Raw genomic sequence first — 17,764 nt, 5'->3', positions numbered from 1 at the left:
ATTTGTGACAGTGTGATTAAAACATTATATATTATTGTATATTTATGTAGTGGAAATGAGTCAAATTACATTACATCAGCATGAGAATAATTCTGCCAGTGTTCCCAGTGTTCCCAGTGTGTCCCTGTGCTTTAACCTACTGGACATCTGCAGTGACCGCGCTGCCGTCCACCCATCTCCACGCTCCCTCTTCCTCCGCGTCCGTCAGACCGATCCACAGCCGGCTGCTCTCCAGGACGAATCTCTGAGAAAAGACACGCATGCATACTGAAGTCCATGTGTTGGACCACCCTCCCCCAACAACCTCCCCTCCTTATGTTATAGAATAACCAGCATTTGGACTTTGGATTCTCTTCCATGCAGACGCTGGGCTCCGCTGGTCCAGAGCAGGATCAGAGTACATTTCTGCACCACTTCTGAGATTTAAAGGTAGGTTTTAAACACTTCTGCTTTTCCCCCACAATGCATTTGCAACTCAGTTAAATGCCTTCAGTCTGAGACTCAAACTGTGCTGCTGATCTGCAGGAAGGAGTGCACATGTGTTAGATTCCTCTTTTAACTTTCCCCACAACAGACGTGCAGAAAAGGAAACGCCACACTTGTTTCTGTTGCATGTTATGAACGGAGACTCCACTCAGTTGATTTAGTGTATTAGCTGTATGTAGATGATGAGATTATAGATTGAACAGCAGGCATCAGTTAACACGGGCATTTCTCTGGACTTTGGTCTGTTGAATCAACATTCCAGGTTTTCCTGTTCAGTGCCGGCACCGTGGGAGTCCATAGAGTCCTTTCCTTCATGGGTTCAAGTGCAAATCTCAACAACAAGTTTGGTATTTAGGACATTTATTTATCTGGTGAGTTTAGCGTTCTGTCGTCCCGCGGGCGTCCTTTACTGCACATTATATTGTACACTGTACATCTATTTATAGTTCGGTACGAGTGCCATATGTTTCTGGAAACCTACGATTCTTGTGATTCCAACTATGCACTCCTTTTCAAGATCAGACAACCACAGCAGCTACAGTCAACTCTTTTGTCAGACAACAACAAATAAACAAACGATAGCAAAAGCCAGGCAACTCACCGATGACGCCTCATATTGATCCATAAATCCATAACATGCCAACAACAACGGCGTTGCTACGTCGTAAAGGTCCAAGAAAAAAATCCCATAAAAGATTTAATCCAAAACATGTGATTACATCCATAAATATCCACAAACTGGTGTTGCATCATTTCATATCAGCTGGAAGATATGAAACAATATTTCTGCATTTTCACTCACAAAGCAAGTTTGCATGAGAGCACAGATGAAAACTGGGCCCCAAAATGTCCACCGAAATTTAACCTTACTACTGAATCCTCACTTGAACCAATAGGAGGTTCATGTCCTGACTGACAGGCTACATTACCCAACTATAGTCTTCGTTGAACAACAGGGTCAGCCTCTCTTTTCTTACGGGGATCAAGCCTGTCATATCATACGGCTCCGATCACAGGCGTTTCGTACAGCCAATAAAATTGCCTAAAAAAACAGGTCTAAACAAGAGAGGGTGGAGATGATCACAACAGGCTCCAGCTTCATGAGAACAGACTTCTCCTGACAGAGCCTCTGTTTGGCATTGAATTAGCACGAAAATGCATGTATACTTCATTTTCTCTGTGTCAGCAATACTGGTAATACATATGAAATACATACTCTATAAGTTTGCAAGACTATACGCCTTTTTAATAGGTATATAGTATATATATCATGAATATTTTCAGTCTCAAAACAATATTAATTTTCTATGATATTGTTATCAACTTTTTATTTAGACTAGAAAAGGCTTCAGGCTATGGTCCCATTGTGTTTTCCAGTCCATAAGTCCCATTTATAGTCATCTAAAGGGCATCTATTTGCAAAGAAATGTTCAGGCGAAAATAAAATGCTTATACTTTAGTGTGTTCAAACTCATATAACTCAGTGTCAGCAGCACTTAAAGTGATTCTGACTATTGAGGGGGAAAAGCTTCAGAGTGTTACCTTTAAAAAGAGACCAAGACCATGCATTTACTCCAAATAGTTCAAGTACAGCTTGCTATTTACTTTGGGCATACCTGGATAGGTGTTTTTCGGCAAATTTTTACAGGAACGCTATGAGGTTAAAGTACTCGACCGTGTTTGTTCTCTCCCTCAAGGTTGTTCAATGGGGAGCATCCCAGGTGTTTCCCTTTTGCTTCTGGTGGCGACTGTGTCCCTCCTGACGAGCTCCAGTGTGCATGGCGGGAAGATTCTGGTGTTCCCAGTGGACGGAAGCCACTGGGTCAACATGGACCTGCTAATCCAGAGCCTCTACTCCAGGGGTCACGAGGTCACCGTGGTCCGCACGTCCACCAGCTGGTACGTCAAAGAAAGCGCTCCGCACTACCGCTCCATCACCGTCACCTTGCCGTCGGCCATCAGCATCGAGGAGGAGGACTTCTTCGTGACATTCCTGGTCAAGATGCTGGCGATTCGCAAAGAGGGAGCGTCTCTCAGCGGCTTCGTGAAGTTCTACTGGGAGATGGTCGGCACGCTGTCGAACATTCACCAACAGGCCAGCCAGTTGGCCGTGGAAATGTTTGAGAACAAGACTCTGATGCAGAGTATTCGCGACACTCAGTTTGACATGGTTCTCATTGACCCAGGGTTGCCGGTCGGAGTTCTGGTGGCTCACGAACTTAAGCTGCCGACTGTTTTTAACGTGAGATGGATCACCAGTGGGGAGGGGCATTTTGTGGTGGCTCCATCTCCAACATCCTATGTTCCAATGTCTGAATGTGCCGTATCAGATAAGATGACCTTTAGACAGAGGTTCAAGAATACATTCCAGTATTTTCTCAACAGGTGCGTTGAGAGGTTTGTAGTATGCCCTCCTTATGATAGACTGGTAGATAGGTACTTTGGTCCAGATGTGAAGTTCTATCACCTTCTACAAGGAGCAGACATCTGGCTCATGAGGGTGGACTTTGTCTTTGAGTTCCCCAGACCCACCATGCCAAACATCGCCTACATTGGTGGTTTCCAGACAAAGCCTTCTAAGCCTTTATCCTCGGAGCTGGAGGAGTTTGTCCAAAGCTCAGGAGAGCACGGCTTCATCCTGATGTCTCTTGGCACACTGGTGAACGGCCTACCTGAAGAAATCACCTCTGAAATCGCTGCTGCTTTTGCCCAAATTCCTCAAAAGGTCATATGGAAGCATTCCTCGAAGCCGCCCAAAAATGTGGGCAACAACACCCTTCTGGTAAAGTGGATGCCCCAGAACGACCTCTTGGGTCACCCAAAGATAAAAGCCTTTGTGGCTCACGGTGGCACCAACGGGATCTACGAAGCCATGTACCACGGGGTGCCGATAGTCGGCATACCCCTTCTGTTTGACCAGTTTGAGAACATTTTGAGAATGGAGGAGCGAGGCGCCGCCAAGGCGGTGGATGTGACCCAACTCACTCATCAGAACTTTCTGGAAGCGATACAAGAAGTTCTTCACAACCCCTCCTACGGAACTAACATGAAGCGCCTCTCCGCTCTCCATCGGGATAAACCGATGCATCCTCTGGAGACGGCCCTTTACTGGATTGAGTTTGTCATGAGGCACAAAGGAGCCTCACATTCACGCACCGAGTCCTACAAGATGCCCTGGTACGCCTTCCATTCTGTGGACGTTATGTGCTTTTTGATGGCGGTCTTGTTGACGCTGACGGCCGTTGCGGCGGCATCGATACGATTCCTTTGCCTTCGACTGTGCAGGAGGAAAAAAACCAAAAAGGAGTAGTTTCTAGTTTCTGACTCCTCACGTTATCAATTTACAATCAAATGAAGAAGTCATGTTAAACAACAGGGCTGGTGATGCTCTGTACTCCATATTACACAGTCATGTTAGCGCCGATGCTCTAGTTGATGGCATTATCGGTCAGTAGGTCTGATGGTCCAGACTAAAAGCACTTAACAACCATTGAATGGGTTGCCATACAATACCGTCAAGACAGTCATGTTCCCAAGAGGATGTATCCTCATTTGTTTGGTTATCCATGAGAACAGATGTTTGGTTTTAAGAGAATTGTCTTAACAACGTTTTGATGGATTGGTGCTAAATATGCTACAGATGTTCACGGTGGAGAGAAGATATTCCTAATTATTGTTGCCCCCTCTTTGTTCCTCACCCACCCCGTCGCCAACAAAATTACATTTGCATACAATTAAACACTCAGTTGTTTTTTTGAGGGAAACGTATTTTCTCAAGGTGGCAGATTTTAAATTGTGATAAACATTATAAATTGAAGCAAAACAACAACAAAAAATGCTACAAAACTTTTACACGGCGTGGCTTTCAATTGCTACAAACTTGAAACATAACTAAACTCAGTAGAAGTACTTATGTTAAATCTACTTCTACTTAGTCTCCTGGGTGAGAGCCTCATTTTTTACGCATCCTCCTTCACCCTGACTGGAAATTGACTAAATTTCCCTCGGAACGTAATTCAAAATGCAGTTTTGTTTTGTTGTTTTGTTTTGTCTCTGGGTCAGAGTGTTAACTTCCTTGTGAAATATCTCAACATCTAAAAAGATTCATGGTTACCAATCAATCCTGATGACTTTCGCTGATCCACTGACTTTTACTCTAGCGCCACCATGAGGTTGCTTTTGGAGAGAACGCCATGAGGTTTGGTTCAGACAGTTTCCCTCAAAATGCAAAACCAATACAAATTCAATTGCATTTTTTTCACTATTTCGATCATCAAATGTAGAAAAATAGGTGGATTTCTGTGTGTGGATCAACTGTGTTGTAAACTGTATTTACTTCCAAAAGCTAAACGAGCATTTTTAGTGTTTGATTTTTTAACTCATGGTAATCAAAATCAACAACATGTCTAAAAAACACACTTAACGGCTTTATTCAGTTTGTTTACTTTTATACTGAAAAACTTCTCGTTGTGTATTTTCTATCTGTGGTTCTGAAGAAACATATACTTGAAAGTAAAAAAGTAAGAAAAGACTTGACAGATACTGTTTTTATTTCCTGGACTCTGAAGACTAAGTATTGTTTAATTTTGAAGGGAACATGCACACTGTCACCACTCAGCATGTACGTATGTACATAATATCCTCATTATAACGTATATTTACAACATGAAAATAGGAACACAACTGTTCTTGCAGGATTTAAACATTCTGTTCACAGATCCATCTGTAAGCCGTCTCACAGGAACCGTCCATCCAGGACTTGAGGGCTTCCTCGCTGGCGTCCACGTGTCCACAGTCTTCTCCTCGAGGGTCGTGCAGCTTCCAGTCGTCAGGCTCCGCCCCCAGGCCGGGTCTGCTCAGCCAGTACCTGCAGGAAGAATAACCTTTATTATATATATATATATATATATATATATATATATATATATATATATATATATATATATAAGCCTCATGAGGTGAATCACGTCGTCTTCAAGGAGGTTCCAAACAAACTATCACAACATTAATTATAATACAGAAGAGTACAATAACACAATGTTATTTAATGCAACAGTGAAAAAACAAACATAGTAATCAAACAAACAACAAACCAAATAAATATATAGACACAATCTATTGCACGATGATCAATCTCTCCATAAGAGGAGGCACAGTAGTCTGTTTTAAGACGAGCAAAATGATGGCAACAGATATTTAAAGGTAACTTATTCCAATCAGGTGGTGTTTAAATTGCATATATGTTTAACAGAACTCTAAATTTAAAGTTAAAAACTATTTTATTTTATGAGTTACTTATAAGTATATGAAATATACTAATGATAATTAAAACGTTCAAGTGTTTTATTTTGTGAGTTCTTAAAGTTTTTAGCTTCAGAGTTTTTACATCTTTTTTAAAATTTTATTTATTTATAAATGCATCTCAAACTATAATAACATTTTCACTTTTATGGTGAAAAATGGTAAAATTGTTTTTTTCAGTGAATTTTCAAAATCATTAATTTGCAGAAATATTAATAATATAATAATATAATATAAAATATGACATAACATATAATATAATTATAATATATATATTTATATGGTAGATCCTGTCATTAGTTAATCTCTGCAAAGAAAAATGTAATATAAGAAATGTTGTCATGAGTTTGACACTAATTTATGACAGTGTGATTAAAACATTATATATTATTGTATATTTATCTATCAGTGGAAATGAGTCAAATTACATTACATCAGCATGAGAATAATTCTGCCAGTGTTGCCAGTGTTCCCAGTGTGTCCCTGTGCTTTAACCTACTGGACATCTGCAGTGACCGCGCTGCCGTCCACCCATCTCCACGCTCCCTCTTCCTCCGCGTCCGTCAGACCGATCCACAGCCGGCTGCCCGGCTGCAGACGGCTGCTCTCCAGGACGAAGCTCTGAGAGAACAGGCGAGGCATGAGAAGCCTGGAAGCATTTATATTGTAAATGTCTGCACGTTCTCTTTCAACTTGTGGTCCACCTGCTCTGCTGCACTGTTGACGACGAGCAGGTCGCCCCCTTGTGTCCGGCACCAGGCTCTGCTGGAGCTCCAGGTGAGCCTGCGGGAGGAGAAGAAGTAGCATTTCTTCTCAAATAGCCTCCAGCTGTCGGGACACGTCCTGCAAACCCGTTCTGTGGAGAAAGAAACAAGCTCTTTGTTAGTTAACGGTTGTCTTGTTGCCGAATTTTAATCTTTAACATCCAGTTTTCTCCTTTTTTTAGCCTTAATAACTTTAAGTTATAAAATACTTAATGTGTATCTATGTGCTGCTTTTTGATGATATTCTATATCTGTCTTATTGTTAACAAATCCTTTGAAAAGACCGAAGCCAACAATGAACGTATAATGAGCAACAAAGCCCGATGTATTGCCTTCCTCTGTGCCATAGAGCTAGATTGATCAAACACTATACAAAAAATTGGCAGAACCAATGCTGAAGTTTCTTAAAGTTGCATTCTCTCTCCTGACCACCAGGGGGAGACTCCTCTGGTTGTATAGAAGTCTATGCTTCATGTGTTAAAGCTGCATTCTCTCTCCTGACCACCAGGGGGCGACTCCTCTAGTTGTATAGAAATATATGCTTCATGTGTTAAAGCTGCATTCTTTCTCCTGACCACCAGGGGGTGACTCCTCTGGTTGTATAGAAGTCTATATAAGTGACTCTACTTCTCTTGATTTATTCCCTCAGTAAACATTGTAAACATGAGTTTATGTCTCAATCTCTAGTTTCAAGTCGTCTTCAATACAGCATGATGTTCATTTAGTAAATTGTGGTCATTTAGAGTCAAACAGACCATAAAGCAGGGGACGCTTTAGGGGCGGGGCTACCAGGTGATTGGCAGGTTCCTTCACAATGTAATCAGCGACCATCAGGTAACAGACGTACCTTTCGTCTGTGGATGGACCACGGGGCAGTAGAGGTCCAGGGAGCGGAAGGCCTCTCTAAGCGACTGGATGTCCTCCATCTTTCTTTCCATCTCCTCCCTCCTTTGTTCCTCTCGCTCGGCCGCCTCCTCCCTCTCCGTCATCAACATGGCGCTCAGCTTCTGCTCCTGAAGTTCCGTTCGCCTCCCGCAGTCGTCGCTCAGCTCTTTAACTTCTCCCCGGAAGCCGTCGTTGACCTCCAGCAGCCGCCGATTGGCCTCCTTCAGCTGCAGCAGCTCGTCCCTCAGCAGGCCGTTCACCCGGGCGACCCGCCCCGCCTCCTCCTCGGCCCGGGACGCGCTCAGCTCCTCGGCCCGCCGCTCGGACGCCGACCGGACCAGTCCTGCGTTCTCGATCGTCAGGTTCCCGATCCGCTCCGCCAGCTCGGCGCTCCGCAGGCTCAACGCCAGGTTAGCGGACGCCAGATCGGCCCACGTGCCGTTGAGGAGTTCGGTTCGTTCCCGCAGCCGGGAGCTCCGCCCCCTCAGGAGCTCGTTGGCCCGCTGCAGGCGGCGGTTTGCTGCGGTGACGGCGAGGAAGCCGTCGCTGACGTTCTGGTAGTCCAGCAGGAGGCGGCTCCACTCCGGCCTGCTGTCGGACTCGTTGGTATCTGAAGTTAAAAAACAACTTTGGACTTTCCATTTAAAGAAAGGACCCAAGGTAACTTTGGGTTCAAAGGGTTGGAACCAAACCGCACTTTCAATTACTGTAGCCCTTTGAGCACTAACCCTAATAACCCTAACCCCAACCCCTATTCCTATTTATTGTTTGAGTTGTGTTTAGAGGTTGTACATCGGGATTATATCTTATTGTAGCCCTGATTTTTATGTTTAATTTGATACCTAACATGTTTTTTTTTTGGGAGGGGGGGGAGGGATTTATATCATGATCTTTTCTTGATTTTCCTGATATAAAAGGGTCCCCTGGGGCTTTACCCCCAGATTACGGTTGTTATTTTTAAAAGGTTTAAACTCAAGGTTAACGTTATAAATCTAAACTAAACACAACAAAAAATGTTGGGACGCCATGGAGCGTATTTCAGAAACGTCAAAAGCATTTTCGGCTAGCTGTTTCCCTCTGTTTCCAGTCTTTATGCTAAGCTAGGCTAACAGTACCCTGCATCCAGCTCTGAACCGGCACAAGAGGGATATCAAACTTCATAACACTTTCCAGAATGGTGAACTATTTCCGTTTCCTTCTGCTTTTCTAAACTTGACCTCATGGAATCAACAACTTGTCTCTCGTACTCACACAAGACGGAGAGAGCGACGGCGGCGAGCAGCAGCAGCGCGCTGAGCGCCGCGAGGCCGGCGACCGGACAGAAACGCCGACGCGGCGCTTTCCTTCTGGCGCCGAGGAAATCTGAAGCTTCAACAAACAACAAGTTCATTACTGTTGATATTTTCATTAAGAGGAATATTCATGTGCTGAGATATTCTCTTGTTTTATTGTGTTTTAACATGGATGTAGATTTAGGTTTTCATATTAAACCAGTTTTTGGTTTATAGACGACAAAGATGTATTTATCATCAAGTCGATCATGTAATAGAGTTTTAAATTATTATGTTATTTTCTCATTTCAAAAAATAAAGTTAAATATTTCTTGTTTTTCTGCAGCAATGTGCTAAATTCATTTTTTAAGAAAGTCCTTTTATTAAATTGGTTTATGAACAAAAGCAGATTAAAATATTCTCACTGCATGTGAAAATGATTATAGGATTTATTCACGCTTTATAACACACTATAATGTAGTTATGAGATGTAATGATATTTAAAGAGTTTATTCATGTCATCACTTATAACTAAACATATTTTGTATTATTACAACTGTATTTTACCAACATGCCTTTCATGAGTTATGGCTCTAAATAAACAATAACATTATTTAATGGCATTATATTGTGTTATAAACTGTCCACTATGTTTCCAGAGTAAAGTTCTGACCTTCTGAAGTTCCGCTCTGCGGTCGTGTCTCCGGGTCCGGTTTGGCCGACGTCAGTGAGATGGAGCCGGAGGACGGATTATTAATCCAGGGAACCATTTTACCTGCAGATTAAAACACAAGCATTGAGTCCTGCAGCGTCTGGAGGAAACATGAACGCTTTGTGATCATCAAACAGAACAGAGAACAAACATATTAAAGCTTCTTTTTGCTGCTGTGGTTTTCCTTTTATCACCAAAGAGTCACAGAGTCTCTGCAGCACCGTTAACATTCATCACTAAGATAATATTCAGATTCATATTTACACAGTAGGAGAAAGTACTACACTTAAGGACAATGAGTTGTACTTCTGCTTATATTTAATTAATCAAAATCTGCTCCTTCTTCAGCTACAGCATTAAAAAGAAGCTGACATGCTAATGTTGTTATGATAATATGAAATAAAGCATAATAATAATAGCGAGAGGTGGAATATTACAAAGTTACTTAAGTCAGTTCACCCCAAATAAAAATACATAACTTTATATTTAGTTTTTGTGGGAGTTTGAGAGTGTTCTCTTCTCTCCAATATAAAGAAATTGAATGGCACCAAACAATAAATCACCAATAAAATGTCAGCAATGTCTCAGAAATCATGATCACAATAACTCAAGATACGTTTCATGTAACTACAGTTTAAAAATGTATGTTTCCAAAAAGAACTGAGCAACTAACACTGAAATATTCTAGATTCAGGCAAAAAAATATGTTTTATTTTGGGGTGAACTGTCCCTTTAAGTATAATACTTACACTTTGAGTATTTCTATGTATTACTATTCACAAAATATATGAAATAGGGAGGTAAATATTTTACTTTTTTCTCCACTACATTTATAAAACAGTTATTCTACAGTCACTTTATATATTTTACATTATTACAGTAAACACGTTCCATCTTATGAAATTTTATACTTTACATGCATTTTGATGATTTTACACTTCTACTTGAGTAAAATGAAGATGCAACGTTTACAGTGGTGTTGCTAATCTGAGTACTTCTCCCACATTAAAACACTCTGAAAGTATTATACTTGTAGTACATTTTTGCATGCAGTACTTATACTTGAAAGCAGTATATTTACACCGTCCTGCTTCACTTTAGAAAAACACCCAAATACTTACAGCACAGATGGAACACTTCCCTGCAGCGATATGTTCGCGTCCCGTCCTGCTTGTTCGGTCCTTCCAGCGCTCATTTAAAGCCTCTCTCCTCCTGCTGCTCTCCACCCAGCAGGGGAGAGTCTCTCATTACGGACAATTCTGTTTGATGTCCCCTTATCTCGCACTTAACAATAGTCACTGTTGGGCTTCCAACCACGAGCTGCTGCTGACTCATGAAGGGAACCCGGTATTTATGGTGTTCTTGAGTAGTTTAAGTTTAAGTTGAGTTTAAGCATCCGGCCTTTAATTAATACATTATATATACATATATTATATGTCGTCTAGAATCAGCAGTAATTTGCTTTTACCTCATGTAACCACTAGGTGTCACTGTGTCCTTTCTGGGCCAAAAGTATGTACATGTACCACATACTTGTGTGAACTTTTGGTGCACGTTGTTTAGGTTGTCTTTATTCTAATGAAGGAACATCTTTATGTCACCGCATAATGTGTTCATATCCATTTCTTTCCTTTTGAAATAACAGATAACTTTACCTTTCCAGGTGTCTAAAAAAGATCCATCTTTTGGAGGAACTGGTTACATATTTGCAGCGTGGTTAAAGGAGACAATGTTTCATTTTGAGACCGTATATTCCAACGTTGTAGCAAAAGTCTGCGTTCGATCTTTTCCTGTTTCAGCATGACGATGCACCCAGATGCCAGTGTTATAGACTCCAGTGTTATAGACTCCAGTGTTATAGACTCCAGTGTTATAGACTCCAGTGTTATAGACTCCAGTGTTATAGACTCCAGTGTTATAGACTCCAGTGTTATAGACTCCAGCTTTATCGACGCCGTTAGACAGACATGGTCGTCCCAGTTTGGTGTGGGAGGAACTGGAACCCAGCCAGACCTGATCCCCAAACCTCAGTGTTGGACCTCACTGATCCTCTTTTAACTTGAATATCACATTTGGATGTAACACTCAAATGTCCGCCATGAATGCAAATCTCACTGAACACGTATTCACAAAAGAAACCCCTGGAGCACTCTGAATGCATTTGTATTCATTTAAAAAAAACACATAGGGCTTTCCTAAAGTTAGCGTTGCTATTAGATTTAATGGTCGAAGGGCTGTGATGCAGTAAAATGCCAAACATGCTGCGACCAGAAGGACGGTGACAACAGAGGCTGCGAGATAAGAGACAATGCTCTTTCTCTGCCGGGAGAATCCTCCCGAGAGCAAACATGCTGCCACTGGTATGTGTGAGAAAGGAGACGCACAGCATCATTGTTGTAAGAGCCTCGGTCTCCAGTCAGGAACATAGTTTTAAACCAAACGCATTAGTTCATGGGCACTTTGGCCTCTTTCCTTTAGCATGAGCCCCGTCACAGACTCTCTTCTAGTAAACATGAGGAGGTGTTTTTGTGATCGGAGCGAAGGTGGAGGCAGAATAATTGTCTAAACGTGTTAGCTAATTTTATAATAGCTGAAGATAATACGAGTTTCTCTCAATTGTGCAGTCACTCACTCCACAAGTAATACTTTAACATATTCACCGACTCCAACGTCGATTCCCTCGGGCCACCAGGTATTTTAGCCTGTTAGCATGGAAGCGTGGTAGAATTAGCAAGATGGCCGGCCAACTAGCCAGCAGCTAAATGAGTGAAAACATAACACTTCAATGTTCCATCCACACACATTGCTATCTTCAGATGAGTGACAAGTTTGTTCAGATCCTTTTCTGTAACCAGTGTTGCAAATAAAACATGGCAGAATTAGCACGCTTGCTAAGTAGCCAGCCGTCTGCTAGTTAGCTTGCTAATCCCGCTTTGCTCTCATGGTACAGTGGAAAAATAAGCTTCACAGCCCCATGTATTCATCTCTCTAATACAGGGGTGTCCAAACTACGGCCCATTTCTTATTGGCCCGCAGCAGATTCTAAAAATATAATGGAGAGAAAGTCAAGCAAATGGCAGCTAGCCTGCTAGCTCAACAATCACACACGAGCAGCTACGAGGTCGCTCAGATCACAGCGCCACAAGACGGCTAAGCAGCTTAGCAGAAGGCCGAATTATTATTAGAATATGTATTATATAATATAATATTTTCTCTCTATCTCCGATACACATACATCTTTGATGTTATAGCTCGCTGGAGCCATTTGAAATGTATGAAATATACAGAATCAGGTAATAGGTTGAAGAGAAACTGGAGGGTTCAATCTAGTGTGTGGCATTTGGAGGAGTGTGAAAGGCATGTGTGTGTGTGTGTGTGTGTGTGTGTGTGTGTGTGTGTGTGTGTGTGTGTGTGTGTGTGTGTTTCAGTGCATACAGAGCACAAGCAGAGATGGTGTTAGTGAGACTCTGTGCTAATGATTTCTCTTCTTATCTTCAGCATCTTTTACAACCTGTCATAAGCATCGACCTCACAGGGCCTCCAGCGCTGCTCTACTTGTGAGGTTATTTCCATGTGGTATTGAACCCCCGATCTAAACCACACTCCAACCCAAAACCCCCCAAAACAGCCCTTTGAAGAAGTGAGCGTCGACTAAATGTTCTCATCTTGAAAACAAATGTCCTCACGCTCAAAGTGTGAAGTTTGTCCTCTCAAGGATAGCACACACACACACACACACACACACACACACACACACACACACACACACACACACACACACACACACACGTACCACCAGGAACCAGATTTAGGACAACTTTATTTTATTGTTTGTGTGTACACGTGTATTTCACCCTGTGTGCGGCCGCTTGTCTCTTTGCATGTGTTTGGTTTAGTTTATTTATTTGCAGAAAAGAGAATATAAAAACACAGAAATTACTAAAAATAAACTAATGCAACTGCTCGAAAAGACGCCAGGAGAAAAATAGACCCAAAATATTAAATTCAGGTAGTTTGGCTGAACGAATCAGCTGCAAGCTTCATTTTACAGTCGTAAAAAATGTTTTTTTAACTCACAATAAACTCGCTAAGTCATTATAATAACAGTAAAGATTAAAAAAGAGAAAAGCAAAGAAAATATATAATTATTGAGCAGAGCTTGTTAAAATGTTCTCTTTGCTCTTTACCCAGAAAATACATTTTCATTATTTAGCTCAGCAATGGTTCACAATGTCAAACTCCTAAAACAAGAACAAGACAAATTAGAAAATATATCAGGCTTTATTTACTGAAACATTCTCAATATCATACTTTTAAAGGTATATATGTATGTATGTATATATATATATATATATATATATATATATATATATATATATATATATATATATATATATATATATGTATATATAAAGAATAACATTTTAGTCAGAAAGTAATGTGTAAGTAATGTGTTCTGACTTTGTTTCTTATACAATACAGCTAGACTTGCAGTCTCCCCCTGTTCTTTATGCTAAGCTAGGCTAACCCACTACAGGTTTTACATTCATATGTAAAGGGCCAGTGTAGAGTATTTACAGCTGGCAAACTCACCACTATGCCACTAAACCCTACACACTACTCCTGTGTCAGTGAAACACATACAAATACACATATACAAAAGGAAAAAGACATTTCAATTTAAATTTGCTTCATAACTTCATTCTCACCTTTTAATTTCCTACCAGACTGGATTATACAATATAAACAGATTATGTTGAAGCGCAAAGGAGCATGAGAGTCCAACAGGACTCACTCTTTGACACCACTTTTACAAACCACCAGATAAACCAGTACGGGGATGATGGCCACTGGGACCAGAGTGAGGGCGAGCACCAGCTCGTGAGGCGGGTCCTCAAACACAAGCTCTTCTTCCTCCTCCTTGGAGCAGTTGTGGAAGTAGTGCAAGTGGATGGAGAGGAATAGCTCCTGGACGATGGGGTTTGGGTAAAAACAGTCAACCATTTCAGACACCGTCTCCAAACAGATCGTATATGCGTTGTATGGTCTGGAAAAGATCAAGAAACCAGTGAATTAATCAGGAGGCAACCCCCAGTTGGGAAAAGTGAAGCCAAAGCTCCATGTGTTAAAGCTGCATTCTCTCTAGAGTCCACCAGGGGGCAAACCCCAATGGTTGTATAGAAGTATATGCTTCATGTGTTAAAGCTGCATTCTCGCTAGAGTCCACCAGGGGGCAAACCCCTATGGTTGTATAGAAGTATATGCTTCATGTGTTAAAGCTGCATTCTCTCTCCTGACCACCAGAGGGCGTCTCCTCTGGTTGTATAGAAGTATATGCTTCATGTGTTAAAGATTCATTATCTCTCCTGACCACCAGGGGGCGACTCCTCTGGTTGTATAGAAGTATATGCTGCATGTGTTAAAGCTGCATTCTCTCTCCTGACCACCAGGGGGCGACTCTTCTGGTTGTATAGAAGTATATGCTTCATGTGTTAAAGCTGCATTCTCTCTACTCACCGCCAGGGGCGACTCCTCTGGTTGTATAGAAGTATATGCTTCATGTGTTAAAGCTGCATTCTCTCTCCTGACCACCAGGGGGCGACTCCTCTGGTTGTACAGAAGTCTATGCTTCATGTGTTAAAGCTGCATTCTCTCTCCTGACCACCAGGGGGCGACTCCTCTGGTTGTACAGAAGTACATGCTGCATGTGTTAAAGCTGCATTCTCCCTCCTGACCACCAGGGGGCGACTCCTCTGGTTGTATAGAAGTCTATGCTTCATGTGTTAAAGCTGCATTCTCTCTCCTGACCCCCAGGGGGCGACTCCTCTCCACAACCGTTAAATTACACATTAATCTACTTTTTTCTGATTTTTGTAATCCGACACCGGGGGTCTGGATTGCAAGACGAGCAAGATGTTACTTTTTTGGGCTTATTTTGTCGGGATAGTTTAGAAACAGATTAAAATGAGTATGAATAAATAAGCTGCCCTGACATCTCACCTGATGATTTCTTCCAGCTCACACCAGTTTTCCGGGCTGACTGACTTCATGTCTGTGTGAAACATTTCCCCGCAGGAGACATGACTTAACTGCTCCAGCAACTCCTCTTGGCACTGTGTGCTGAAGCGCTTGCTGCCCGGGTCCTGGAACTGCTCTGTAGATTAATGCAAAAGAAACAGGGACGCCGTTATAATAATAAAGTGCATTATTCAGTGTGTCTGACAGGCATCGTAGATTTATTCAGTTATGATCGTATTCATGGCGCAGGTTCGTTATCTTGGCTTTGACCTAAATTGAAACGTAAAAATCAGAAACAGGACATTTAAAGTGACTGATAGTTGGGTTTCCTCTATCAGCGCTCACCATCGTCCTCGGGGATGGACGGAGACGTTTGGTTGTTTTCCAGTTCCTCCTCAAGGAGTCGCATCTCGTCTCTGAACACACTGGAGGTCCGGTTGCCTGGTTCCGTCGGACCTGCAGGCAAAAAAAAAGACATTTATTTGAGCGATACTCTCCGTTTTTGGTGAACGAATAATAGGGATAAACGTTTTTTTTAAAGATATATTGTCTAACTTAAATATCATGCCGGAGAAGTGAAACTAATAGAGACAGATTTAAAAAAAATACAACAACTGGCATGTGAAAAAAGAACAAACTCACAAAAAAATATTTTATGTTTATTGGAAAAAAAAAGCAAATTTCCTCGTCTTTCAGCTTCTAATTAGGATTCGTCTGCTTAGCAAATACAACCTTGTTAAAGTCAAAAGTATTCACTGGTTCCAGCTAAAGTTCTGGTTTAAAATGTTTTTTTTTGTCTTTAATGATGCCAGATTGAACATTTTTGGATGTTTAAATCAAAATGAAGCAAACCGTTAGAGGACATATTAAACTCTCCGACATTCTGATAAACCAAACGATCGATCATGCGCAGGAGATGAACATCAAGGTCTTACTGGTGACGAACTCTCTGGAGGTCTGGTTCCTCGCCACACGGCTCAGCTCCTCTTCCGTCCCGTTGGTCGTCTGTGGTTTCACGTTACCTGAGGACATAGATTCAGCATCACGAGAACAATCCAGCACATCTTTCAGAAGACTCTCACGGCAGCCTCCTCTTTCGCTGCTGCTTTGCTCCCCCACACACAAGGAAAACAATGGACCCCAACAAACAGGAAATGCTGAGAGCGTGAACAAAAACAACCCATCGTCAAGCTAAAAACCCCTTTGAGTCCGTGGAGGTGGATGCGTACCACAGAGGATGAGGACGGGGAAGAGCAGGTACAGCATCGTGGTGGAGAGAGCGCCGTTAGTAACCTTTGAGGCCGGCTGGTGACCCGAGGCGGCAAAAACAAGCCCAGCCCTCTTTATCGCCGTTGGCTGTGTTTGTTGTGTTTGTGCTTGTGTGGTTCGGTGATGCTGGAATTTGACTAATGAACAGACGAGGGAAGAGGAAGAAGGAGGGGACGAAGGGGAGATAAGGATCTGCTGCTGCTTTTAAGGTGACCTAGAAGTCAATGATTGTATGGTTTAAAACTGCATTCTCTCTCCTGACCACCAGGGGTCAACTCTTCTGGTTGTATAGAAGTATATGCTGCATGTGTTAAAGCTGCATTCTCTCTCCTGACCACCAGAGGGCGACTCCTCTGGTTGTATAGAAGTATATGATTCATGTGTTAAAGCTGCGTTCTCTCTCCTGACCACTAAGGGGTGACTCTTCTGGTTGTATAGAAGTATATGCTTCATATGTTAAAGCTGCATTCTCTCTACTCACCACCAGGGGCGACTCCTCTGGTTGTATAGAGGTCTATGCTTCATGTGTTAAAGCTGCATTCTCTCTCCTGACCACCAAGGGTCAACTCTTCTGGTTGTATAGAAGTCTATGCGTCATGTGTTAAAGCTGCATTCTCTCTCCTGACCACCAGGGGGTGACTCCTGGTCTACAATTGACTCTACTTCTCTCTTGATTTATTCCATCAGTAACCATTGTAAACATGAGTGCATGGTCTCAGTCTCTCATTGATTATGTTGACTAATGGCTTCTGGGTCATCGCAGGTTATTCTGGTTAACTCTAAAAAGGAAGAAAAGGGGATTGACTTCTGGGAATGTCGATTGCAACGACAGAGATAAGGACGCTGATGCTTGAGATCCTTGTTCCCAGTAAGTTATGTGCAACCCAAACAAACATTGAATTAATCACACTGTCTGTGCATCTGTGTCTGATAGTATTCATCTCTTCCATAGAGCTCCATTGTTGTCCTAAAACTAGTAAAAACAAGTGTTAATTACTAGAGCACTAAATGTGTATTAATGCGCTGCAGACAATGGTCTCCAGAAATCTGCAGTGACC

At 42.0% G+C, this 17,764-nt stretch overlaps 1 protein-coding gene across 1 annotated transcript; it reads left to right on the top strand.

Moving 5' to 3' along the window:
- Window positions 1–2,191: 2,191 nt before the first annotated feature.
- On the top strand, window positions 2,192–3,796 carry LOC306733074 (UDP-glucuronosyltransferase 2A3-like; the record flags this gene model as incomplete). Its single annotated transcript, XM_079214265.1, has 1 exon — window positions 2,192–3,796. The coding sequence occupies one exon, from the start codon at window positions 2,192–2,194 to the stop codon at window positions 3,794–3,796; it is 1,605 nt and encodes a 534-aa protein (XP_079070391.1).
- Window positions 3,797–17,764: the final 13,968 nt, after the last annotated feature.

The sequence above is a fragment of the Taurulus bubalis genome (assembly GCF_910589615.1).
Source record: "Taurulus bubalis genome assembly, chromosome: 2".
NCBI lineage: Eukaryota > Metazoa > Chordata > Actinopteri > Perciformes > Cottidae > Taurulus > Taurulus bubalis.
The sequence above is the reverse complement of the archived record's forward strand: the minus strand, read 5'-3'. Positions and strand labels throughout refer to the sequence as shown.